Source organism: Equus przewalskii, chromosome 13 (assembly GCF_037783145.1).
Source record: "Equus przewalskii isolate Varuska chromosome 13, EquPr2, whole genome shotgun sequence".
NCBI lineage: Eukaryota > Metazoa > Chordata > Mammalia > Perissodactyla > Equidae > Equus > Equus przewalskii.
The window spans coordinates 35,321,033-35,344,068 of record NC_091843.1 but is presented as its reverse complement, the minus strand read 5'-3'; the positions used below and the strand labels follow the sequence as shown (position 1 = coordinate 35,344,068).

General features: G+C 47.3%; 3 protein-coding genes across 21 annotated transcripts; 2 read left to right on the top strand and 1 right to left on the bottom strand.

The window, feature by feature from the left end:
• Positions 1-1,788: 1,788 nt before the first annotated feature.
• TMCO6 (transmembrane and coiled-coil domains 6) lies at positions 1,789-7,265 on the top strand. Of its 19 annotated transcripts, none has more exons than XM_070570621.1 (13): positions 1,789-1,970; positions 2,111-2,223; positions 3,743-3,858; positions 3,974-4,157; positions 4,438-4,542; positions 4,719-4,804; positions 5,036-5,152; positions 5,361-5,472; positions 5,587-5,773; positions 5,914-6,008; positions 6,407-6,574; positions 6,833-6,942; positions 7,070-7,265. In XM_070570621.1, the coding sequence occupies exons 4-13, from the start codon at positions 3,987-3,989 to the stop codon at positions 7,071-7,073; spliced, it is 1,155 nt and encodes a 384-aa protein (XP_070426722.1). In that variant the 5' UTR covers positions 1,789-1,970; positions 2,111-2,223; positions 3,743-3,858; positions 3,974-3,986; the 3' UTR covers positions 7,074-7,265. The 19 variants fall into 19 exon arrangements, with proteins under 19 accessions (XP_070426722.1, XP_070426714.1, XP_070426724.1 ...); XM_070570613.1 differs by having other exon boundaries at positions 1,790-1,974; XM_070570630.1 differs by having other exon boundaries at positions 1,811-1,974; positions 4,719-4,832.
• A 66-nt stretch (positions 7,266-7,331) lies between these two features.
• On the bottom strand, positions 7,332-9,428 carry NDUFA2 (NADH:ubiquinone oxidoreductase subunit A2). The gene is made up of 3 exons (XM_008515575.2): positions 9,141-9,428; positions 8,912-9,018; positions 7,332-7,538 (listed from the first exon to the last, which is right to left on the bottom strand). Exons 1-3 carry the CDS (start codon positions 9,368-9,370, stop codon positions 7,447-7,449), a joined length of 429 nt encoding a protein of 142 aa, XP_008513797.1. The 5' UTR covers positions 9,371-9,428; the 3' UTR covers positions 7,332-7,446.
• A 4-nt stretch (positions 9,429-9,432) lies between these two features.
• IK (IK cytokine) lies at positions 9,433-21,980 on the top strand. Its single transcript, XM_008515576.2, has 20 exons — positions 9,433-9,573; positions 10,144-10,210; positions 12,905-12,997; positions 13,490-13,549; positions 14,358-14,525; positions 14,678-14,792; positions 15,261-15,331; positions 15,424-15,470; positions 16,340-16,503; positions 17,606-17,714; positions 18,066-18,105; positions 18,265-18,484; positions 18,729-18,747; positions 19,299-19,377; positions 19,657-19,737; positions 19,985-20,042; positions 21,106-21,194; positions 21,393-21,501; positions 21,673-21,707; positions 21,796-21,980. Exons 1-20 carry the CDS (start codon positions 9,558-9,560, stop codon positions 21,821-21,823), a joined length of 1,668 nt encoding a protein of 555 aa, XP_008513798.1. The 5' UTR covers positions 9,433-9,557; the 3' UTR covers positions 21,824-21,980.
• Positions 21,981-23,036: the final 1,056 nt, after the last annotated feature.

Below are 23,036 nucleotides of genomic sequence, written 5' to 3'. Positions count from 1 at the left end.
ATAAATGCAAAAAACAGTTTGGGTAGCTATAATTGTCTAAGCAGACACTGTGGGCAGAACATAGATTTTGCCTAGGGACTTGTATTACCTTCCCCACCAAGAGAAAGATGTAGGTGTTAGAAGCCAGCCTGTCCCATGAGGAAGGGGACAAGACCCTATCCCCGGCCAGAGCATGGTGCAGAGGAGGTGCTCAATAAATGGCTGTCCAGGGGATGGATGCTGGGCCTGGAGAGAAGATGTGGAGGACAGGACGATGGTCTGCAGATATTTAACTAGATGTTTTGTGTAAGAGATCAAAGACTTCATGGATTGCCTCCAAGAGGTGGAATTAAATTCAAGGGAAGGAAGTTGGCTTGAAGAACAACTCCCTTTCCCAGATTTGTTTATACTTGTGCATTTGCCTAAGTAATAGCTTTCTAAAAATTAGAGGATTCCAATAAAAATTCTTAAGTGCTACCAGGACTTGACTCTCTTGGAGCTGTGAAAGGCGTTTAGGGGGAGACAACATCAAACAATCACACTATAACTTGACGACAGCTGTGACAAGGGTTATGAAGGAGAATATATGGTGCTATATGCTCTCCTAACAGGGACACTGGTCCAGTAGTTCTGAGGAGAGGATATTGGAGTTGAGATCTTGAGGATGGTGTTTATTAAGGAAAGGGTGCTGGTTGGGGTGGGGGGACGGACAGAAACAGGGCTCTAGGCAGAGTAACTGCCTGTGTGAAATCCCAGAGGAGGAAAAGAGCAGGGCTTGTTTGGGGACCAAAGAGAAGATCGCAGGGGAGATGAGTAAGGTGAGGCGCCTTTCCAGTCGAGAGTGGAGAGGTATGCAGCGATTAGACCACGTAGGGCTTAGTAGGCCACAATTCGCATTATGACGGTAAGGAACACAGTTTTTATTTATTCATTTATTTATTTTTTGAGGAAGATTAGCCCTGAGCTAACTACTGCCAGTCCTCTTTTTTTGCTGAGGACGCCTGGCCCTGAGCTAACATCGTGCCCATCTTCCTCTACTTTATACGTGGGATGCCTACCACAGCATGGCGTGCCAAGCAGTGCCATGTCCGCACCCGGGATCCAAACCAGCGAACCCCGGGCCGCTGAGAAGCGGAACGTGCGAACTTAACCGCTGTGCCACCCGGCAGGCCTCAGGAACACAGTTTTTAATTCACCTGTGTTTCCTTAGTACCTAGTAGATTAGTGGCCCTCAAAGTTTCGTGAAAGAATTAATTTATCCTAAAAATAACGCGCCTCACTTTTATGCAGAACAGTGAAATAATTACTGTATTTGTCTCATTTTCCTCACCCATAAAAGCGGGATAATCGTTGCGGCGAACATTCAATAAGATAACGCGCATCCAGAGTTGAGCCAGCGCTCATTAGCGGGAGCCGTTCCTGGTGAAAAGGCGTCCCGTTTCTTCCCTGAGCTCGGGGTAGTTTTCAACGTTTGTTTAGCATGCGTGAGGGGTAGAGAGGTTGTGTTTGCTGAGGGGAAGGTGACGCTACTGATTTGGGGCGGCAGGGGTCAGGATTGAGCTACTTTCGTTCCTGGAATTGGGAAGGAGAGAAACCAATCAGAGGCCGAGCGGGGGCCGCTCTGCCTTCGCTCGGTTCTTCACTCAGGTCCCACCCCGCCTCTAGGCTTCGCCCCGCCCCGCTCCGCCCTCCCTTAGACGCCCCTCTTCCTCGGTCCGGCCCCTCTCCCTTCGCCCCGCCCCCGCTCCTCGCCCCGCCCCAGCCCCTGGCTGCACCCCCTCGCTCCGCCCCGCCTCCACTTCTCGACGTGCCCCGCCCACTCGCTTCTCTCTTTCCGCCCTGCGCTGCGGCTGCGCTGTCAGTACCGTCTTCCAGGCCGGGGCTTCGCGTTTCCGACCCCCAGCTCCAGCATGTGGCTCCGACGGCAGGGCTGCCTCAGGCCGGCAGGCTGTGGCGTGGAGGAGCTACGGCGCCGCCGGCGGGAGCGGGAGGCAGGTGCGGGCGGGCGGGCAGCGAGCACGGGAGGATGGGGATATGGCGGTGGGGATAGGGTAAGGAGGCCCTCGGATCGGAGTCGGGGTTCTGGGTCCTGGGTGCTTCTCCCACGCTCAGCCGGCTCCTTTGCCCCCAGCACTGCGGAAGGCGCGGAGGGAGCAGCAGCTGATCAGCAAGAGGCTGCTGAGAGACGACGCCCCGGAGGAAGGCGAAGGGGGATGTGTGGCCGTGATCCTTGGGCAAGCCGAGGTGAGGGGGCAGGGTGCGCGGTGAGGTCCACGCCACCTGGCGCCAAATTACTTCCTCTAATACCCGAGGTCCGCCACCAAACCCGAACGCGGTCCCTTCAACACCTCCATCCATCCACTGGGCTAAGCTATAAACGGGGGACTCATCCCTCGACGACTCCTTACCTTATACCCATATCAATACATCATCAAGTCCTAGCCGTGATTTACCTACTAAAGAGCTCTGGAGTCTACGTGCCTCGCCATCGCAGCTGCCACCACTCTCTTCACTGGATACTTAGAGCAGCCTCCTAACAGGTTATCTGCCTCTGTGCTTGCTGCCCTCAAATTCATTCTCCATACATCAGTCAGATATGTCTTTTAATAACACATAAAGATCGAAATCCTTCCTGTGACCTATAAAGTCCAGCATGGCTTAACCTCTTCTACCTCCAACCTTATCGGCTTACTCATCTCAGCCAAACTGTCCCCTTTTCAGTTCTCGGAACAATGTACCAGGCTCTTTCCTGTCTTCAAAGCCTTTAGATTTGCTGCATCTAAAGTGGGTCCCTTTTGATATTCTGTCTTGACAACCTGTTTGCAGAATATTAATCATAATGTCTAATTGTTTACTTGTTTATTATGATTTCTCCAACTAGACTTTAAATCTATGGAAACCTAGACTCTTATTTGTCATCACTGAAAACTCAGATGCCTGTACAACATCTGGCATATAGTAGAGCTCAGTATTTATTGAATGAGTGAATGAAAGAATTGGTTTTAGCTCATTTACTCATTCAGCAAGCATTGGGCATTCCCTGTACTTATATTGTCTATGTTTTCATAGATAGTTTACATTGGGTGCCTACATTATACTATTTATTTGTGTGTTTTTACTTTGTCCCAAAACACTTTGTTGGATACTGAGGTACTTTCAAGTATTCACAGCCCAGTGAAGGAGACAGATGTGCTACCACCTGTCATGAAGGAGACATGAAGCACAATAGAAAGCCCTAAGTCTGCCAAAGGAAGCCAGAAAGAGCTAACTTCCCAGAGGCAGTGACAGGAGTAGAAATCTAAAGGAAAGAGAGGACGTGGGGAGGGTTTCCCAGGCAGAAGGAATAGATTGTGCAAAAGCTCAGCAACATTACAAAACAAGTCACGTTATGCTAGGTGTTGTTGGAGTGCAGGTTGCATGGGGAGAATGGCTGGAGGGGTAGGTTATGCTAGGCTGAGAGGTTATCTTGAAACAACTCTGTAAGAAGGCAGGGTAGATGTTATTTCCATTGTTCACGTGAGAAACTGAGGTTTAGGTCTCTTGTAGAGTAAGTGGCAGGGCTGGTATTAAACCCAGTTCTGATTCCCACTTCTGTACACTCTTCTGCAAGCTTGGTGCTCATCAGCCATTGTGGTGTGAATGACAAGTTCTAGGGATGGTGTGATACTGGAGGGCCCACAGGTGAAGTGGGCAGAGCAGCACTTAGACTTGCTTTTTGGCAACTGTACGTTGCCATCTCTCCTCTCCCTGCCTTGGGCTCCAGATCCAGCAGTTCCTGCAGCTAGCCCAGCGGGGGACAGAGGAAAAGGAGAGAGGGCGGGCTCTGGTCAGCCTTCGTCGAGGCTTGCAGCACCCCGAGACGCAGCAGACCTTCATCTGGTCAGTGTGGGTGATGTGGATGGTGTGAGTGGGTGACTGGGGCTCTGAGGGATGGACAGGAGTATGGAAGGCATGGGCCACAGGCTGAGCAGGGCTCTGGTGCTCACTCATGTAGGCTGGAGGGCAGCATGCGGACCCTGGTCGGGCTCCTGACCAGCAACCAGGCTCTGCTGCAGCTTGAGGCGGCTCGGTGCCTTCATGAGCTCTCTCATTCTGAGCAGTCTGCGGTGGCTGAGGCCTGCCTGCCAGCCACTTCCTACCTTCTCACCTACCTCTCCGGTCACAGCTCAGACTTTATAGTAAGCTCTGTACCTCCCTACCTTGTTCTTGGCTTGGATTTACAAACTGTACTTTTGGGTCCACTTTGAGCTGGAAGGTAGGGAGAAGAAAACCTGTTTCCCCTGATGCCCACAGCCATACATATACCCATCATCTTCCACTCCCTTGTGTCCAGAGCCTCAAGGACAGGGCTGCACCATCCTCCCCACTCCCACCCTCACCCCCACTCCCACCCTTACCCCTACCCCGACCCTGGCCTGAGATGGGCCAAGCCCAGTGCTTTTGTTGTCCTGCTCTCAGGAGCTCTGTCTGTATACACTGGGTAACCTGATTGTGGAGAGTGAGGCTGTGAGAAGGCAGCTCCTGCCACAGGGCATTGTTCCAGCCTTGGCTGCCTGCGTCCAGGTGAGTGTTCACCTCCTTTCTCATTCCCTGGGCAACCCTCCCCTCACTTCTTTCCACATGCCCCACCTGCTTTGGCCAGGCAGCTCCAGCCTCTGCCCTGTGCTAAGAGGTTGAAAGTCTCAGGAAACTTTATGGCCCAGCTTCCAGAGTCAGATCTCTACCCTGTCTACTTCCAGTCCCCCCATGTGACTGTCCTGGAAGCCCTTGGATATGCCTTGTCCCAGCTTCTGCAGGCTAAGGAAGCTCCAGAGAAGATCATCCCGTAGGTGAAATTGTCTCCAGATGTGCAGGCAAGGGTGACCCACTTGGTAGTGTAACCTCTGGATGCCTGATCGGTCTTTGTTTCCAGAGCTGTTGCACATTTTAACTCTGTGTGTCTGGCTGGGAAGGGCTTTGGGTTTGGACCCTTTTACCCCTGCTGTCAGAGTTTGGGAAGAGCGACAGGCATCCTGCCTTCTGTGGTTCCTACTCACAGCTCTGTTTCTGCTGGCAGCTCTGTCCTCGGCTCCACTCTCCCACAACACATGCTGCAACTGTTGCAACCTGGCCCAAAGCTGAACTTTGGGGTTGCTGTGGAGTTTGCCTGGTGCCTTCACTACATCACCTGCAGGTAGCACAGGCCAACTGGGAAAGTGCCGCAGAGCTCCCCTGGGCTCCCTTCTTGACACTCAGGTTTTTGAACTTCGGTTTCTGGAACTGTTGTGAGTTTTCTTCCTTCCATGGTCTTCTTTTCTTGGAGCCCAGGAAACTCACAGACCTGTTTGCTAACTTAAAGGTCGGATTGATGGAGTAGTGACTACTTGCTTCCTGTTGCCCAGCCAGGTCAACAATGCCCTGCTCATCACCCATGGGGCTCTCTCCACTCTCGGGCTACTTCTGTTGGACTTGGCTGGGGCTGTCCAGAGAACTGAGGATGCAGGACTGGAGCTGGTAGGTGAAGAGGACTGGTCAAGATCTGGACGACCTTTCCTCCTACTCTGCTCCTCCCCCAGTGTGCAGGTAGCCTCTCCCTCCTTACACCTGATCCTCAACTTCTCTTTGCAGCTGGCATGCCCTGTGCTTCGGTGTCTAAGCAACTTGTTAACAGAGGCAGCGGTGGGGGCTGTGGGAGAGCAGATGCAGCTCAGAGATGAGCGTGTTGTGGCAGCCTTATTTATCCTTCTGCAGTTCTTTCTCCAGAAACAGCCCAGCCTACTTCCTGAGGGCCTCTGGCTCCTTAACAACCTCACTGGTATGCACCATAATCTGCCTAGGCCTGGACCTTTATATACTGGGAATACTTCCTTGTGGCCTGGGCTGAGGTGGGTAGAATTGGGAGGGGGCGGTTTCAGGCCCGTTTGAGGGACTTCACCCTGACATTTTTCCTTCCAGCAAACAGTCCCAGTTTCTGTACCTCCTTGCTCTCCCTGGATCTGATTGAGCCCCTCTTACAGTTGTTGCCAGTATCTAATGTGGTGAGCTTATTGGTAGGTACTGGGGTCACTTGAGTCCAAGATCTAGCGGCCAAAGTGTAAACAGTGGGAGTAGGCCTGAGTCCTCAGAAATGCCCTTAGCTGAGAGCTGGCAGGTCGTGTGGTATGGATGGCTTCAGTGCCAGACCAGTCTAGGTTTGAGTCCCTAAACTGTGGTTTACTAGTTACTAATCTTGGGCAAATCAACTAACCACCTTAAGTTGCAGTTTTCTCATTTATAGTTGGGGATAATCATCCTATTTGAGGGCAGTTGTGGAGATTATAAAACATGCATATAAAATTGCTTGGCACAGTGCCTGGGGTGTGTGACCAGCACTCCATGTATTTTAGCTATCATTACAATCTTTGGCTTTCATCCTTTGTGAGGACTGTGTATACGTATCTGTCTGCAGGTGCTCACAGTTCTTTGCAACGTTGCAGAGAAGGGTCCTGCTTACTGCCAGCATCTGTGGCCAGGGCCTCTGCTCTGCTCCTTGCTGGGCACACTGGCCTTCTCTGACACTGAAGTAGTAGGCCAGAGTTTGGAGCTGCTGCAACTGCTGTTCCTCTATCGGCCAGAGGTGGGTTTCTGGCCCTGGTCCCAAACCCCACCATGTTCTGAAGCCTCTGGTCTCACCATGGACCCTTTCCTTTTAGTCTTAACTATAGTCACTTCTCTGGTCCTGGCTAGCTTAGGTGGGCTCCAGATCAGGACCTCCATCCTCTTGTTGGGAGTGTACTCTCTTCCAAGAAAAGGTGGGCTAACCCTTCAGGCTGTGGGAATTGAGTGTTAGAGCACAGGGCCGCAGGTATTGAATCCTTTTCTTCCCTGCCCTCAGGCTGCCCAGGCCTTCCTACAGCAGTCAGGGCTGCAGGCCCTGGAAAGGCATGAGAAGGAGGCACAGCTCCAGGATCGTGTGCATGCTCTCCAGCAGACAGCTCTTCACAGGTGACCTGGCTTCTCGATGTCACTTACTCCACTCCACACCCTCTCCCCGACCCCAGCTTCCTTCCCCACGGAGCCCCTTTTGGGGATGTAGAACCACAATGAGGTCTTATGTGCTCTGCTCCCACAGCTAAGCCTAAGCCAAGACCTTTGGACCCCAGCTCTTCTTTTACCCAGCAGTGTCCATGCTGGAGGACCAGAGGGAACTCAGTGTGGCCTACTTATTCTGGGGCCCTGGGATCTCCTTTCTTTTTTTTTTTTTTTTTTTTGCTTCAGCAGCTAGTGGCCTTTGATGGGACAGAATAAAGTTTTATTTTTATATTAAACTGCCTTGCCTCAGAGGTTGTGCAATAAGGGGTAAGGGATGGAACAAGGAAAAGAACATCCTAAGATGGCATCTTACAGCACAAGCTTTATAAAGAACAGAAGAACATATTTTTCCACATTGTACTCAGTCCAGCAGAGCCCAGGCTGTGGGGCTGTCACTCTTAAACCTCAGTGGAGGCTTCAGGCTTTGCCACTTAGCACATTTTCCAGGGCTCTGGTTACCTGATCAGCACTGAAGTTGTTCAAAGAGACATTCTTCTCTTGGCCAAATGCTGAGGAAAGAGGGAAGTGATTAACTGTCCACTCTGCACTGGGGGGGCTACCAAAGTACAACAACAGGTCTTTGTTTGCAACTTACAGTCTTGTTAGGATAGGGAGGGTAGTAAAGAGATATGACCAAGGTGGATTTGGTATGCCAAGAATTTATCCAGTTGGTCTCAAACACATCTAGGAAGTGCAGGTTCAACTAGAGTTTTGGCTGATTCTGGGTGGCCACAATGGGAAGGAAGGTGCTTCAGGGAAGTTTTAAGGGGGACAGTAGGCATTTATTATTAACCATTGTGAGCACATTGCATGGGCCTAGTCTTGGCTGGTTGGCCATTCTATGGCTCCCGTAGTCCACCAAGTATAATACACTGAAGTTATTTCAGTCCATCTCCTCCTCTAGTCTACTGGCTTTTGGAAGGAGAACCTTTTTTCTTCCTCCAGACAATTTTTAGTGCATGACGTTACTGCAGATGTCCACTGTTAGAAGGAGTTCGCCTTAGGTGTGACTCCCTGCTTCCCCCAGACATTCCTAGGGCAAGATGTAGTTGAAAACCGTGACTAAAATACCACTACTCAGTAAGGATAGTATTTACTCCATGCCTACTATGTGACAGGCAAAATGATAGTAATTTTCATATTGTCGTTAAGTTGAAATAGGGTAACATAGAAAGGGGCTGAGGGTAATGTTACAGAACTAGTCAGGGAATGCCTTTTTGAGGAGGTGCTATATAAGCTCAGAGACGAATAATAACAATCTGAATAATAAGGAGCTAGCCACGGAAGTCTGGCAGAAGAGCATTCTAGGAAGCAGGAACAAAAGTAAAGGCTCAACCCTGTTGTATCCTAGCTACATAACCTTGGGTATGTTGCATAGAATTTCTGACTCCTCCTTATCTCTACAATGAGAAAAAAAGAATCCACTCTCATATAATTAATGAAGATTAAATGAGATTTAGGCAGGAAAGCACTCAGCATAGGGCCTATCATGAAGTGCTTAAACAGTCATTATTTTAGGTTATTATTGAGATTCTCACACTCTTACCTGGACCAGCACTGCCCACCCGTAATCTGGAAGGCCCTACATTGACGAGAATTGACCAGCATCTCTTCTCCCCTATCTGAAGCCTGTTCTGAATTCCAGAACGACAACCCCCGGTCCTTCTGCAGGCCCGGGCCTGCCTCCACAGATGTTACCCGGGAGACAAAGCATCCTGTAACTGCGAATGTAAATTTCCTTATCCTCAACAAGGTCAACAGCAAGGCCGAAGTCCTAGTTCCGGTCTCTCTATGGGTTTCTGCGTGACCTTGGGCGGCCCTTCCTCTCCTCGAACCCTTTTCCCTCCACCGGGGTCCCAGACTCCCAGCGTCCGGCGCTCACCGTAGCGGGCCCAGAGCTTGGGCTGCACATCGGAGCACTCGCGGATTAAGATGGGCAGGTCGGGGTTCGCCTTCTTCAGCTCCACATAGCGTTTCTCGATGAAGTCCCTGCGGGGCCGGAGAAAGCGCCGCGCGTGCTGTGTGGGCGCGGGTCTCCCCAAACACCCGGGAGGTCGAGGTGGTGACCCCGGCGCCCCGAAGCCCGCCCGCCTCAGCACGCCGCGCCTCACCTGACGCCCTGGCTGCCGGGCGAGCGCTGGCATAAGTGGATGCGAATCTCACGAAGGCCCAGGTTGGCCCGGAGCCCTCGACTCGCCGCGGCCGCCGCCATCTCTGCTGACACCCAAACCCCGCCCCCGCCCTTCCGGCCAACTTCTCCAGTCGGACCAATCGCCGACCCTCCACTCTCCGCGATAGGCTGATGACGTAGAGGGGCGGAGACAGGTTTAGCCAATGCCATACAAGTACTGAAGGGCACCGGTCAGGTTTCCGCCAATTGCTGTGCGTGCGTGCGGGCGTGCAGGCGGGCGGCGGCTGCGGAGCGCAAGGCACTGTGGGTTGGTTCCTGAGCGGCTTGGTGGGGAAGAGCCTGTTGGTGCTGTGTTTTTGTTGTCAGTCTTTGCTGACGGTAAAACTCCGCGGACGGAATGCCAGAGCGAGATAGTAAGGCTCGGGTCGTCTGCCCTTTCTTCCCTACGGGGTCGGGACGCTTGGAGCGTTATTTTGGCCTCAGAGTTTAACCCCGGTGTGTGTGTGTATGCGCGCGGGTGGGGAGGGGCCAGGAGTGAGCCGCTGGGAGCCTGGCGAATCCGTTGGGCCCCGAGTGAGGCCAGGCAGCGCCAGACTCGGTCCCTAAAAGCCTCGTCCTCGCCCCAGGTGACGACTGGTGGGTTTTATCTGTGAACTACCCCCTCCTCCCAAATCGCTTAATCTTGGGTTGCGCCAGTTTATCTTTCGCGTAGTATCTTAGACATCATCTTCAGGAAGTCTTTGCTGATCCTCCAGCGCGGTTTCAGGTGTCCTCTCTTCTGGGTTCCCATAGCCCCTTGTATTTTTCCGCTTCTGTACGTATTACATTGATTCTCACTGTCGCTTTTCCTGCGTTTCTTCCTCACCAGGTTGTGAGCACTTTGACAGGAAAACACATCTGTATTGTTAACTACTGTATCCCCAACTTTTGCACAGGACCTGACACCAAAGAGTGATTAAATTAATGTCAATTCTTTTTCTCAGGCGAGCCGTTCTCCAACCCTTTGGCTCCAGATGGCCACGATGTGGACGATCCTCACTCTTTCCACCAGTGAGTGTTTCGATGTAGCACCATGGGAATGAGCTGGGCAATGATTAGAGTGGTGGTGGTGATGGTGAAAGAATTCGGAATATCTTGTGAGCAAGGATGGTCAAAAAATTGTACACTTTCCGCTTTGTCTCGGTGAACTTTGACTGCATCAGGCCAACTGCGTAAGAGTATTAGAGGAGAAATTCTGGCAGGGAGGGTGCTAGGTTTTTTTTTTTCCACTTTTTATTGAGATTATGATAGTTTACAACCTTGTGAAATTTTAGTTGTACATTATTATTTGTCAGTTGTGTTGTAGGTGCACCACTTCACCCTTTGTGCCCACCCCCCCAGCCCCCTTTCCCCTGGTAACCACTAATCTGTTCTCTTTGTCTACATGTTTAGCTTCCACTTATGAGTGGAGTCATACAGAGATTGTCCTTCTCCATCTGGCTTATTTCACGTAACATAATGCCCTCAAGGTCCATCCATGTTGTTGTGAATGGGACAATTTTATCCTTTTTTATGGCTGAGTAGTCTTCCATTGTATATATATATATGTATGTATGTGTATATATATATATATATATGTATGTATGTATGTATGTATATATATGTATGTGTGTATATATATATGTATGTGTGTGTATATATATATATGTATGTGTGTGTGTGTGTATATATATATACACACCACATCTTCTTTATCCAATCATCAGTTGATGGGCACTTAGGTTGCTTCCACATCTTGGCTATTGTAAATAATGCTGCATTGAACATAGGAGTGCATGGGACTTTTGGAATTGCTGATTTCAAGTTCTTTGGATAGATACCCAGTAGTGGGATGGCAGGGTCATATGGTATTTCTATTTTTAATTTTTTGGGAAATCTCCAAACTGTTTTCCATAGTGGCTGCACCAGTTTGCATTCCCACCAGCAGTGTATGAGGGGTCCTTTTTCTCCACACCCTCTCCAAGATTTGTCACTTTTTGTTTTGGTTATTTTTGCCATTCTGATGGATGTAAGGTGATATCTTAGTGTAGTTTTGCTTAGGGAGGGTGCTAATTTTTAAGGTTGATGTTTAATTACATATTATATAGGAATTAATACTTCCTGTAGAAAATTAAAACATCAAAAATAAGAGTAAAGTTCTCTGATAACATCCCCAATTTCAGTTCCTTTCTTAGAGGAAACCACCATTACCTTTTTTGATGTGTATCTTTTCCTCCTGTTCTTTTTTAATGCATTTATATACATGCATATCTGAGGAAAATATATCATTGCTTTCTGAGTTAAAATATTAAAATTAAGTGGTATTATATTATATATATATCATTTTGCCACTTGCTTTTGTCCCCCCCACTCAATATTTTGGAGATTATTTTCATGAAAGTGACAAGGACTCCCAGTGACAAGGACTCCCTCCTTAACCAAATTTCAGTCAGGCTTCTCTGAGGTCTTTTTTTTTTTTTTTTTTTTTTTTGAGGAAGATTGGCCCTGAGCTAATATCTGTTGCCAATCTTCCTCTTTTTGCTTGAGGAAGATTGTTGCTGAGCTAACATCTGTGCCAGTCCTCCTCTGCTTTATATGGGATACTGCCACAGCGTGGCTTGATGAGGGGTGCTAGGTCTGCACCTGGGATCCAAACCTCTGAACCCCAGGTCGCCAACATAGAGTGTGCGAACTTAACCATTTAACCACTATGCCTCCAGGCCAGCCCCTCTCCAAGGTCTGTTTTTGACTAGGCCTGCTGAGCCCAGTTTTGGCAAAGAATTCTGCTCAGCCAGTTTATGGAGAATTCCCTCAATCAATCAAGGAGAACCAATCAAGCTCCTCTTCCCATCAACTTTGATATCTAATCAAGTTCCTCTTCCATCCCACCCTTGATGCCTAACTGAGTTCCTCTTGCAATATAATTATATTTTAATCCATATAATATAGTAATTTTCTATAAATCCCCAATTGTCCCTGTTGTATTCAGAGTTGAGTTTCAGTCCCTCTCCCCTTTTTCTATAGTCTTAACTTTTATAACGATACTCTTGAATAAAGTCTTCTTTGGGGAGACTTAGCAGGATTTTTTGTCAAAACTGGGCTTAGCAGGCCAAGGAAGAGGCCTAATCAGAAGAGGTCTCAAAGGAACCTGACTAAAGTTTGATCAAGGAGTGAGTCCTTGTCGCTGTGCTGATTAAAATGGTCTCCTGTACTATCAGTGCTATCTGCCCCCCATTTGCCAAACATTGTCAGAGTTTATTTAGTCTCGAGTGAATGGACATTTGAGTTGTCTCCAAGGTTTTGTTTTCAAAGCTGTAACTGAACCTCCTTTAAGGCCTTCTTCTACACATATGCCAGTAACTGGCCAGGCTAAATATAGTTGAATTAAGGTGCTGGGTTATAGGATATACCCCCGTAAATTTTAATAGATCCTGCCAAATTGCCCTCCAAATTGGCTATACTGATTTACATTTCCATCAGCAGTATATTAGAGTATTCACTTCCCAAATTCTCACTCATACTTAATTTATCCAACTTTTTCATAGTTAACACTCTGGTGCATTTACCAAGCAAATTTTTTAATAATTAATACTCTGATGCCTTAGAAGTGGCCTGTTTTTGTTTTAATTTGTATTTCCCTGATTTCCAGTAGAGTTAACCATATTTTTTACTCATTCCTCTTCCAGTTCTTTTTGGGTACTAACTTTTTGAATCTTTGCCTTATAGATCAAAACTCACCAATGAAGACTTCAGGAAACTTCTTATGACCCCAAGGGCTGCACCTACTTCTGCACCGCCCTCTAAGTCACGTCACCATGAGTAAGTTTGGGGATGATTCAACTTGTCTTCCATCTCCTTCCTATGGAAAATTTATTGAACTAGATGTCTTAGGAAGTAGAAGGCTAGTTCTGTTTTGAAGCCTATGGTTCTGATTCTCTCCCTCTAGAGATTGAAGCTCCAGGGAAGACTGGGTGCTCTAGGATCTCACTTTTCTCCGAGGACGTTCCATGGACCACTTTGTACTAGAGTTGCTGCTGGTGCTGAATTGGGCAGATTTCTGGGCCCATTCAGCCCCACAGATCAGATTCTGGGGCAGATATTTGGGGATGTGTAATTTTAATAGTCCTTCAGGTGATTGTGATGCTTCCTAAAGCTTGAGAACCACTCACAAATATTGACATGGATCTTTGCCTGATTCAAACTGTTACTTTGGTCAGTATTCTAGGCCTTTCTTCAGTCCTCAAGGCCACTTCTTAGGGTTTCTGGGGCTGTGGCAATATTTTGCTTTCAGTGAATTTCTTTCTCTTCTAGGATGCCAAGGGAGTACAATGAGGATGAAGACCCAGCCGCACGAAGGAGAAAAAAGAAAAGGTGAAGGAAGGATGGAGGAGTGTTGGGTTTTAAGGTGGATAGTGTTTGGGGGAAAGGAGGAGGGGCTAGTTATGAGGCTAGAGTTTGAGGTTTTCTGCTTTCAGAGTGGAGAGGAATGGTACGTAGAGTGGCAATTTAAGGTTTAGGAGTCAGCCTATAGTCTTTTAATCTTATCTTTTTCATTTTCTAGCTGGATAACCTTGGGCACTTTGCTTAACCTCTCTAGTCCTCAATATTCTCATGGGTACAATCAAGATAGTGATAATAATTTTTATGAGGTTTTCACGAGGATCAGCTGTGATAGTGCATGTAAACACCGAGTGCCAGTGCCAGCGTATAGAAACCACCCAGTAAATCTTGGCTACATTATCATCATCATGATCGTCATTATTATTTATGAGATAACTAAACTTTCTGGACCTGGTACTTTGCTTTTCCTCTGTTCTCGGGGAGGACCAGCAAGGAATGATTTATTTTCAGTTGAAATTTGGAAGGTGATAAAAATTCAGAAGATTCCCAGTTGTCATATGGAAAAGTCCCATACCTGGAAAGACTTGGTTATGTAGAGTTGGGTCGCATTAAAGAATTCTGAAGTGACAGATGGAGTGTTCTGAGGTGGCATTGGAACAGTATATCTGTGAGCTGCAAGATGAGGACTATCACGAGGTAGCCAGCAGTTCTCTCAGGACGTATATGAGCTTTCACCACAGAGAGTTGGATGAAGGTATAGGGAAACAGCCGGGAACGTTCTGCTGACCTTGGGATGGCAGCTCGTGAACCTTACGCATTTGCCTTTCTCTGGTCACAGTTATTATGCCAAGCTTCGCCAACAAGAAATTGAGAGAGAGAGAGAACTAGCAGAGAAGTACCGGGACCGTGCCAAGGAACGGCGAGATGGCGTGAACAAAGATTATGAGGAAACTGAGCTGATTAGCACCACTGCTAACTACAGAGCTGTGGGCCCCACTGCTGAGGCGTGAGTACCCAGGGGCCCAGGGCATCGTTCCCTCAGCATCCTAGAGTCATACAGTCACAATGTGAATTCCTCCTCACACTTTCCCACTCTGGAGCCCACCCCAAGCCATTGCCACAAAGGACTGTTCTAATGTGGCCTCTTTCATTATATAGGGACAAATCAGCTGCAGAGAAGAGAAGACAGTTGATCCAGGAGTCCAAATTCTTGGGTGGTGACATGGAACATACCCATTTGGTGAAAGGCTTGGATTTTGCTCTGCTTCAAAAGGTGAGCCCTGGTAGATGGATAGAGAGTAATACTAGAGTACTGAAGGTTCTTGTATGAGCCTTTTGAGGTGAGGAGGGAGGCTGCTCTTAGTTCAGACTATCTACAAGGGCTAACAGTGGCCTCTCTGTAGGACTAATTGCTACTCATCCTTCAAGTTTCAACCTCAATTTTGTTTTCTTGGGGAAACCTTCCCTGATCACCCAGTCATGGTTAAATCCCCCAACTCCTCACCTCCTACTTCCTGCACCCTTGCATAGCTCTTTTCCATGTCACTTATAGCAGTTATTGTACTTTGTTGTTTAGTTGTTTAGTCTGTCTGTCTCTTCTGCTATAAGCTCTATTAGGGCAAGGACTGCATTGTCTTGTTTAGTATTGAATTCTTAGTTCCTGCCACAGTGTGGTATGGTGGTGTTCAGTGAATATATGTAAAATGAATAAATGTCTAAACTCCACTTGCTTTCCTATTAGGTACGAGCTGAGATTGCCAGCAAAGAGAAAGAGGAGGAAGAACTGATGGAAAAGCCTCAGAAGGAAACCAAGTAAGTAAACGTCAGGGAGAGCTTGATAGTCAAGAAAGGTGGGACTTGAAGCAGGAACACGTTAAGCAAAAATTTTTTGTGTGTGTTTTCAGGAAAGATGAGGATCCTGAAAATAAAATTGAATTTAAAACACGTTTGGGTGAGTACAGAGTTTCTACGCTAGCGGCCCTGCGTTCTAGGTGAATTGCAGGGAATTTAATGCTCTGGGCAGGATATGCTTCCCCTTTTCTTCAAGCTACTTTCCTCTTCTTTGCCCCCAAAGCAGCTAGTTCCCATAAAATACTCTAATAGAGCTCAGACGTGGATTTAGTTATTTCATATATGTTATTAATGTCTCCTCAGTTAGGTTGGAAGCTCTTTCAGATTGGGGCTTATGCATTAGGGGAGGAGGTAGCATGGTTGGTGATTAAAGCTTAGAATTTGCAGTTAGAGACCTGGGTTTGAATCCTGATGATGAAACTACAGTAGGCGTGTGATTTTAGGCAACTGACTTCACTTCTCGGTGCCTGTTTTTCCGTCTGCAAAAATGGGGTCACTGTTCACCTCATGGGATTATTGGGATGAAGAGAAATAATATCTGCAACATGCCTGTCACATTGAGCATGTAGTAGAGCTGTTTTTTCCATCGTCATCAATAGTCCCTTAAACCTCATCCTTCTTCTCCCAGGGCCTCATACAATACCAGGCACACGGTGCCCTCGAGAAGGCAGTGCAGAAGAGTGGATGGGAGCTCAGGCTTTGGAGTTAGACTGCCTGAATTCCATTCTTTGTTCTGTCACTTGGGAGCTAGATGACTTTAGGTAAATCACTTAACTCTCAGCCTTAGTATTCTTATCAGTTAAAAGGAGAGGATAATGCCCACCTCACAGGGCTTTTATGAAGACTGAATGAAGCCAAACATGCATAGTACTTGGCATGGTGGCCAGCAAAGAGTAAGCACTTAGTAAATGGCAGCTGTTATTATAAAAGGTTCTCATTGGCTACTTGCTGCTGCTCCTCTTTCTGTAGGCCGCAATGTTTACCGCATGCTCTTCAAGAGCAAAGCATATGAACGGAATGAGCTGTTTTTGCCAGGCCGCATGGCCTATGTAGTAGACCTGGATGATGAGTATGCTGACACTGACATCCCCACCACTCTTATCCGCAGCAAAGCTGATTGCCCCACCATGGAGGTGAGTGACCCAAGTCCTGAGAGCCTGTCACATGAGCCTCAAACCTGGGAATCAGCCTCGATTCTGTCCTGTGCCTCATCCACCACATTTGATCCATCACCAAATCCCATCAATTTTTCTCTCTTAAATGTCAATTGAATCCAGTTACTTTTCTTCATCTCCACCAATAACATTCTGTCTAAGCTATCATCTCTTGCTGGAACTATTAGAAGAGGCTCCTAATTCGTTTCCCCACTTACACTCTGGTTCCTTTCCAATATTTTATTTGTTTTTTATTATTATTGAGATGTAATTCACATCCCATACAATTTGCCCCTTTAAAGTGTACAATTCAGTGGCTTTTAGTATGTTCATAGAATTGGGCAACCATCATCACAATTTTAAAACATTTTCATCACTCCAAAAAGAAACCCTGTATTCTTTAGCTGTCACCCCCTCAGTCTCCTTATTAACTCTTCCAGTATGATTTTTCCACATGGCCAAAGTGATCATTTCAAAACAGAAATTTTTGTCTCACCATAGTTTGGAAGCTTCCAATGACTTCTCACTATTAAGATAAAGAGCGGGACCAGCCCAGTGGTGCAGCGGTTAAGTTCACATGTTCCACTTTGGTGGCCTGGGGTTCACCGGTTTGGATCCTGGGTGCGGACCTATGCACTGCTTGTCAAGCCATGCTGTGGCAGGTGTCCCACATATAAAGTAGAGGAAGATGGGCACGGATGTTAGCTCAGGGCCAGTCTTCCTCAGCAAAAAGAGGAGGATTGGAGGCAGATGTTAGCTCAGGGCTAATCTTCCTTAAAAAAAAAAAAAAAAGCAAAATCTTTATTGTAGCCTACGAGCCCCTGTGACTTCTGGCCTTTCCAGCCTCTTTTTACCTGCTACCCCATTTGTTTTCCAATCATCCTGACTTTCTTGAATGTGCTAGATTCACTTTTGACCCAGGCCTTTGTACATGCTGTTTCATCTCTCTGGAATGTCTGTCCACAATACTTTTCCGTAGTTAATTCTAACTCATCCTTCGATTTGTTAAGTGAATGAATGAATGAATGAATGAAGAGATTCCTGCTTGGTGGGATAAAATCTTGTTTCTTGGGGTTTTCAGGCCCAGACCACACTGACCACAAATGACATTGTCATCAGCAAGCTCACCCAAATCCTTTCCTACCTGAGGCAGGGTACCCGCAACAAGAAGCTCAAGAAGAAGGATAAAGGTAACCTGGAAGCTTAGGGAGAGAAACCTTACTCCTGGAGGGGCATTTGAGGATGGAACCAAGGTGTCCTGGAGCCTTCTATCTCCAGAACATTGGGAGGCTCCTGGGGAGCAGAGAAAAATGGAAGCAATGGAGCATTGGCAAGGAGATGGTTACATCCGTGTTCTGTCTGCTTGACCCACCTAGAAAGGAATGGTCGGTTTTGAGGCATGAGGAGGGGGAGTAGCTTTTGTTGTCCCATGTGTCTGAACAGAAGATGTTTAAAAGGGCATTTGAGCGCTGGAGAGCATGGTGAGGCTGAGTGGGAATTCCCTCAGGAGTGTTTTCCTCACTTCTCTCTTTACATTTTAGGGAAGCTGGAAGAGAAGAAACCCCCCGAGGCTGACATGAAGTATGTATCCTATCCTCTGTCACTTGATCTGAGGGAGGAAGGGACTCTGTGTTTCTCATCTTTGGCATTTTGGGGAGGCCTTGGTGTGCCAGTCTGGAGAAAGGGCCAGGGGAAGTGAAATGTGTGTGACTTTGGCAGCTAGTGATCTCTGTTTCCTAGTATATTCGAAGACATTGGGGATTATGTGCCCTCCACAACCAAGACGCCTCGGGACAAGGAACGTGAGAGATACCGGGAACGGGAGCGTGATCGGGAAAGAGACAGAGACCGTGACAGAGAGCGGGAGCGAGAACGAGATCGGGAACGGGAACGGGACCGCGAGAGAGAGGAGGAGAAGAAGAGGCACAGCTACTTTGAGAAGCCGAAAGTGGACGATGAGGTGAGATGTGGCCCTTGGTACCAGGTGGTGGAGCCGCCCATCTCTGCCTGCCCAGCCAGGTGCAGGACCCTTCTGTTATATGGGTGCCTCATGGCTCCATAGCAGCAACTGCATCAACTAATCCAGGGTAGGAAGCATCCTGGAAATGGGGACGAGGGGTGTAGGGAATTGATTCAGACTTGGGGGAAGGATGAGTGGGAATCCCTCATGGTGACACTCACTTCAGTTTCTGTTTTCTTTCCAGCCCATGGATGTCGACAAAGGTGAGTTGTATCCAAGGACATCTTGCGCTGCCTCTGGCAGTCCTGCTTTCCCCTCAGCTGAGAGTCTGGCGTAGGGCTCAGAGCTGGCAAGGGTGGGGTTGGGGGACTTCCTGGTTCTGCATTCTCATAAGATCCGTGTCCTGCTTTATGGAATAGACAGAAGATGAGTCTAGAGTTCCCTCCATCTTCCTGGGCAATGGCAGGGCATATTTGCTCTGTTAGATATAATTCCTCCAGCTGTGGGGTTCTGTGGACATGAAGCAGGTTGAATAGGCAATAGCCTGGGCACACTACCCCATCTCAGAGTAGCTGCTCATTATTATTATATATATTATATTATATATTATATATATATTATATTATACATTATATATATATTATATATATATAATATTATATTAGTTGGAGTTTGATTAAAATTTTGTTAGTTAAAAGGGTTCTGTTGCTTAAAAAAAATGTTTTCATGAAAGCCACAGGTTGGAAGCGTATTGTGGGGAAGAGGTTGCAAGTTCCTCATTTCAAAGTCTGAATAGATTTCTCTTTCCTGTTAGGACCTGGATCTGCCAAGGAGTTGATCAAGTCAATCAATGAAAAGTTCGCTGGGTCTGCTGGCTGGGAAGGCACTGAATCATATCTTTTATTTCAATATGTTCCCGGGTTCTAGGGAACTGTTCTCTTTCATTCCAATTTGACCTGCTTCCCCACAACTCCCCTCCCCTCCCCGACTCCTTTCATTTTGTGCTGAATTTTGACAGGGATGGGGTCATTATGACTTTCCCCTTTCTCAGAGGATTCATTCAAGTTTACAGCCCTCTCCTTAGAGTTTTCATGTTGGGGCTTCTAGCCTTGGCCCTTCCTGCTTGAAGCTTTTCTGCTGTAGGTAGAACTATTTTCTTTAACAGAGCATATGCTGAAGAAGCCAGAGGACAAGAAGCAACTGGGAGATTTCTTTGGCATGTCCAACAGTTACGCTGAGTGCTACCCAGCCACGTACGTGAGACTCTATTAAGGAAGGGGGGCTGGAATGTTTGGAAAACAAAGTGGGAGGGTGAGGAGGCAATTTGGTTTGCTGAGACCCATGGCCACTTCTTGCTTGGATAAAATATTTTATTAGGCTCTGAGTGGAAGGTCTAGAGGGGTGGTCATTCCTAGGCATATGGCCTCTTAGTTGGGTAGGTTTCTAGATGAAACAGGAGTCTGTCTCTGCACCATCCATTTAACTGTTGCTTCTCTTTAGGATGGATGACATGGCTGTGGACAGTGACGAGGAGGTGGATTATAGCAAAATGGACCAGGTCCGGAGTTGGAAGGATGGGTGGGGGCTCTTGAGCAATTATTCTTTAGCACATATCCCCTTTTGCACTCCCAGAAGATCTCTGTCTCATTTACTGAGCCTCACCTTCCCTCAGCTGCAGTGATGGGATCGGCAGCATTGTGGGGTCATGGGCAGCTTAACTGTCTTAAAGTGTCTGTACAAAATCAAATGAAATAGGGCCAAAAATATATTTCTTGTTATTTCCTACAAAGTGCCAGGCTTTGATTTCCATCCTAGGCAGTAAGCAAGCCTTTTAGTATGTAAGTAGAAAAGGCAGAAGGAATTACAATCTTTAGAAAATAACTGAATTTTATTCTAGCCAGGATTGAAATTTTCCTGTAAGTCTTAAGACAAAAATAAAAACAAAAATCCCCAACAAACACTAACATCATTAATGGTGAAGAAATTTCATCTACTTTTTCCTTGTTCTCTTTGAACTGCAGTGGTTACGCCTGGTTTAATTCCATCTTGGAGCCTTGCTTAACCCTGGCTCTGCCATTTATTCGTTTTGTGACCTTGCCAACTTATTTTACTGCTTATGCCTCAATTTCCTCATCAGGAAAGCAGAGAGAAATATAGCTCTCTCTTAATACAGTTTTTTTTTTTTTTTTAAAGATTTTATTTTTCTCCTCAAAGCCCCCCGGTACATAGTTGTATATTCTTAGTTGTGGGTCCTTCTAGTTGGCGGTATGTGGGATGCAGCCTCAGCGTGGCTCGATGAGTGGTGACATGTCCATGCCCAGGATTCGAACCAACGAAACACTGGGCCGCCTACAGCAGAGTGCAGGAACTTAACCACTCAGCCACGGGGCCGGCCCGCTTAATACAGTTTTTGAGAGAATTAAATAAGATATGTGTTTAGTGCTCAGAATAATGCCTGGCACATAGTAAGTATATAGTAAGCATTTATTATTATTTATTTGGGTGGGATTTATGAATGATGAAACCTAGGATTGTGGGAGAACCTGGCTTTAATCAAGGGCTAAAATTCCATCTCCACTGACATCTCTTCCTTTCCCATCCCCCATTCTGTCCTGCAATAGGGTAACAAGAAAGGCCCCTTAGGCCGCTGGGACTTTGATACCCAGGAAGAATACAGCGAGTATATGAACAACAAGGAGGCTTTGCCCAAGTGAGTTGGTCCTGAATATGGCCAGGGAGTGAGGAGAGGGATGGCAATGGGGTGGACTGGCCCACACCAGTTAGAAGATAGAGTCTGGCTGAGACGTTCCCAGAGAGGTTCTCTGCTCACAGGGCCCTTTGGGAACATCTTGCTACTGCTATGCAACCTCTACTGCCTTCTTCCCCCAACTGTCCTTTTTTTTTTCAGGGCTGCATTCCAGTATGGCATCAAGATGTCTGAAGGGCGGAAAACCAGGCGCTTCAAGGAAACCAATGACAAGGCAGAGCTTGATCGCCAGTGGAAAAAGATTAGTGCAGTAAGTGGGACTGCTTCTCAGGTGGGAGGGCTTCAGCTGGGAAGAGACACTGGCCCACAGATCCAAGAACAGGCAGGTGGTTGGAGAGCCTTGGAGGTAGGAGGGGTCAGCCTTGGGCCTCAGGTGAGAGACTGGCAGCATAACTATCAACTGTAACTGTTGTTTTTGCAGATCATCGAGAAGAGGAAGAAGATGGAAGCTGATGGGTGAGCTGTATTATTCTTCCTCTGTGGGACTGGTGGGAGTTGGTTAGTGTATTGATCTTAGGCTGACTCATTTCTCCTTCCATTGCAGGGTTGAAGTGAAAAGACCAAAATACTAATTCCCAGTTCCAATACCAAGAAGAATCTCCACAAAGATGTGCTTCCCACTGCTTGCTTCCTACAATTCCTAAAAAAGTTGCAAGGTGTTTTTTTTTGTGAATGTATATAAAATTTTATTGTATAATCATTTGGTTCCATTAAAATTGGTTAACCTGCTGTCTTGTCTTCTCTATGTTGAGCATCCCCTCCTCCAGGGCCCCTGAAGCACCAAGAGGGCTACTACTTCACTGACTGTATAAAATCACATGTAGAAAGTCAGCTCAGTCCTTTCCTGAGCTGTGGTTCTGGATTCCTAGACAGTTAAGGATATTTACTAGCCAGGGTGTCCAGCAGAGAATGGAAGAATGATCTTCACTGATGGGCAAGAGGTGGATACAGGAGCGTAAGGATGGCTGGTCTCAAATGTCAGACTCATTCAGGCCCATCAGGGGGCCTACTCTTAGGGCAGACATTCCCTGGAAATTAGGGTCAGCCCAGTAGGCTGCCAGTCTGATCCCAAAGTTGTACAGGACTGGGCTTTAGGTGAAGGCACCTGATGAGAATCACTTGTGGGAACAAAAATGTTTTATGAGTTTATAGCTTCTTGGGAGCTTTAATAATTCCAAGCACAAATCGCTGCTTCCTTGGCTGAAAGGATAACCTTGGGAAAGTGTGTTGGGGAATCCCTGTCCTAGGCCAGAAGGTTTTGGTACCCTTCAACACCCTGAAGTTTGCCAAGGCCCAAGGTGGGCTCCCTGGCCTCAGAATCACTCCATCCCCACCCTTTTCCTCCTCTCTGCTCATCGCCAGCACTTCGGTCTGGAACTCATCAATAAGGGTCACTGCTTCTTTCTGCCTGGATCCCTAGCTGCCACTGCCTGCCCTGAGCCTAAGACCTGTGGGCTCAGCAGATCCAAGGAAACCTAGAAGCCAACTGAGCTGTTGCCTTGCCTTTAGTCACTTTCACTTTGATAGGGCAAGGGCTTTTGAGAAAGCCAGCTTGGTGCATAGCACCTAGGAGGCTGAAATTGGGCCCTGTCTGCAGTAGCACCTAGAATGGCTAATTTCAGACAGTAAATGACACCCTGGTTTCATGGTCGTAGGGAGCAGTCCCAACTAGGAAAAAGGTCACAGAGACCTGGCTCAGATGAAGATACCTAGAGGGGCACTAAGATCAAGCCCTCCTGGGGGTTGACTGCCAGTTTAAAATCAGTCTCTGCAAGTACCACCAAG

What these genes read in the sequence shown, in the direction of transcription:
- TMCO6 (XM_070570613.1), top strand. Translation starts at nt 1,890, where the DNA reads ATGTGGCTCCGACGGCAGGGCTGCCTCAGGCCGGCAGGCTGTGGCGTG. An exon ending in CCGGCGGGAGCGGGAGGCAG is followed by an intron (nt 1,975 to 2,110) that starts GTGCGGGCGGGC and finishes CTTTGCCCCCAG; the next exon opens with CACTGCGGAAGGCGCGGAGG. An exon ending in CCTTGGCTGCCTGCGTCCAG is followed by an intron (nt 4,543 to 4,718) that starts GTGAGTGTTCAC and finishes GTCTACTTCCAG; the next exon opens with TCCCCCCATGTGACTGTCCT.
- NDUFA2 (XM_008515575.2), bottom strand. Translation starts at nt 9,370, where the DNA reads ATGGCATTGGCTAAACCTGTCTCCGCCCCTCTACGTCATCAGCCTATC. An exon ending in CCCGGCAGCCAGGGCGTCAG is followed by an intron (nt 9,019 to 9,140) that starts GTGAGGCGCGGC and finishes CCGGCCCCGCAG; the next exon opens with GGACTTCATCGAGAAACGCT. An exon ending in CAAGCTCTGGGCCCGCTACG is followed by an intron (nt 7,539 to 8,911) that starts GTGAGCGCCGGA and finishes CTCTTTCCTCAG; the next exon opens with CATTTGGCCAAGAGAAGAAT.
- IK (XM_008515576.2), top strand. An exon ending in GCTCAAGAAGAAGGATAAAG is followed by an intron (nt 17,715 to 18,065) that starts GTAACCTGGAAG and finishes TTTACATTTTAG; the next exon opens with GGAAGCTGGAAGAGAAGAAA. An exon ending in AACAAGGAGGCTTTGCCCAA is followed by an intron (nt 21,195 to 21,392) that starts GTGAGTTGGTCC and finishes TTTTTTTTTCAG; the next exon opens with GGCTGCATTCCAGTATGGCA.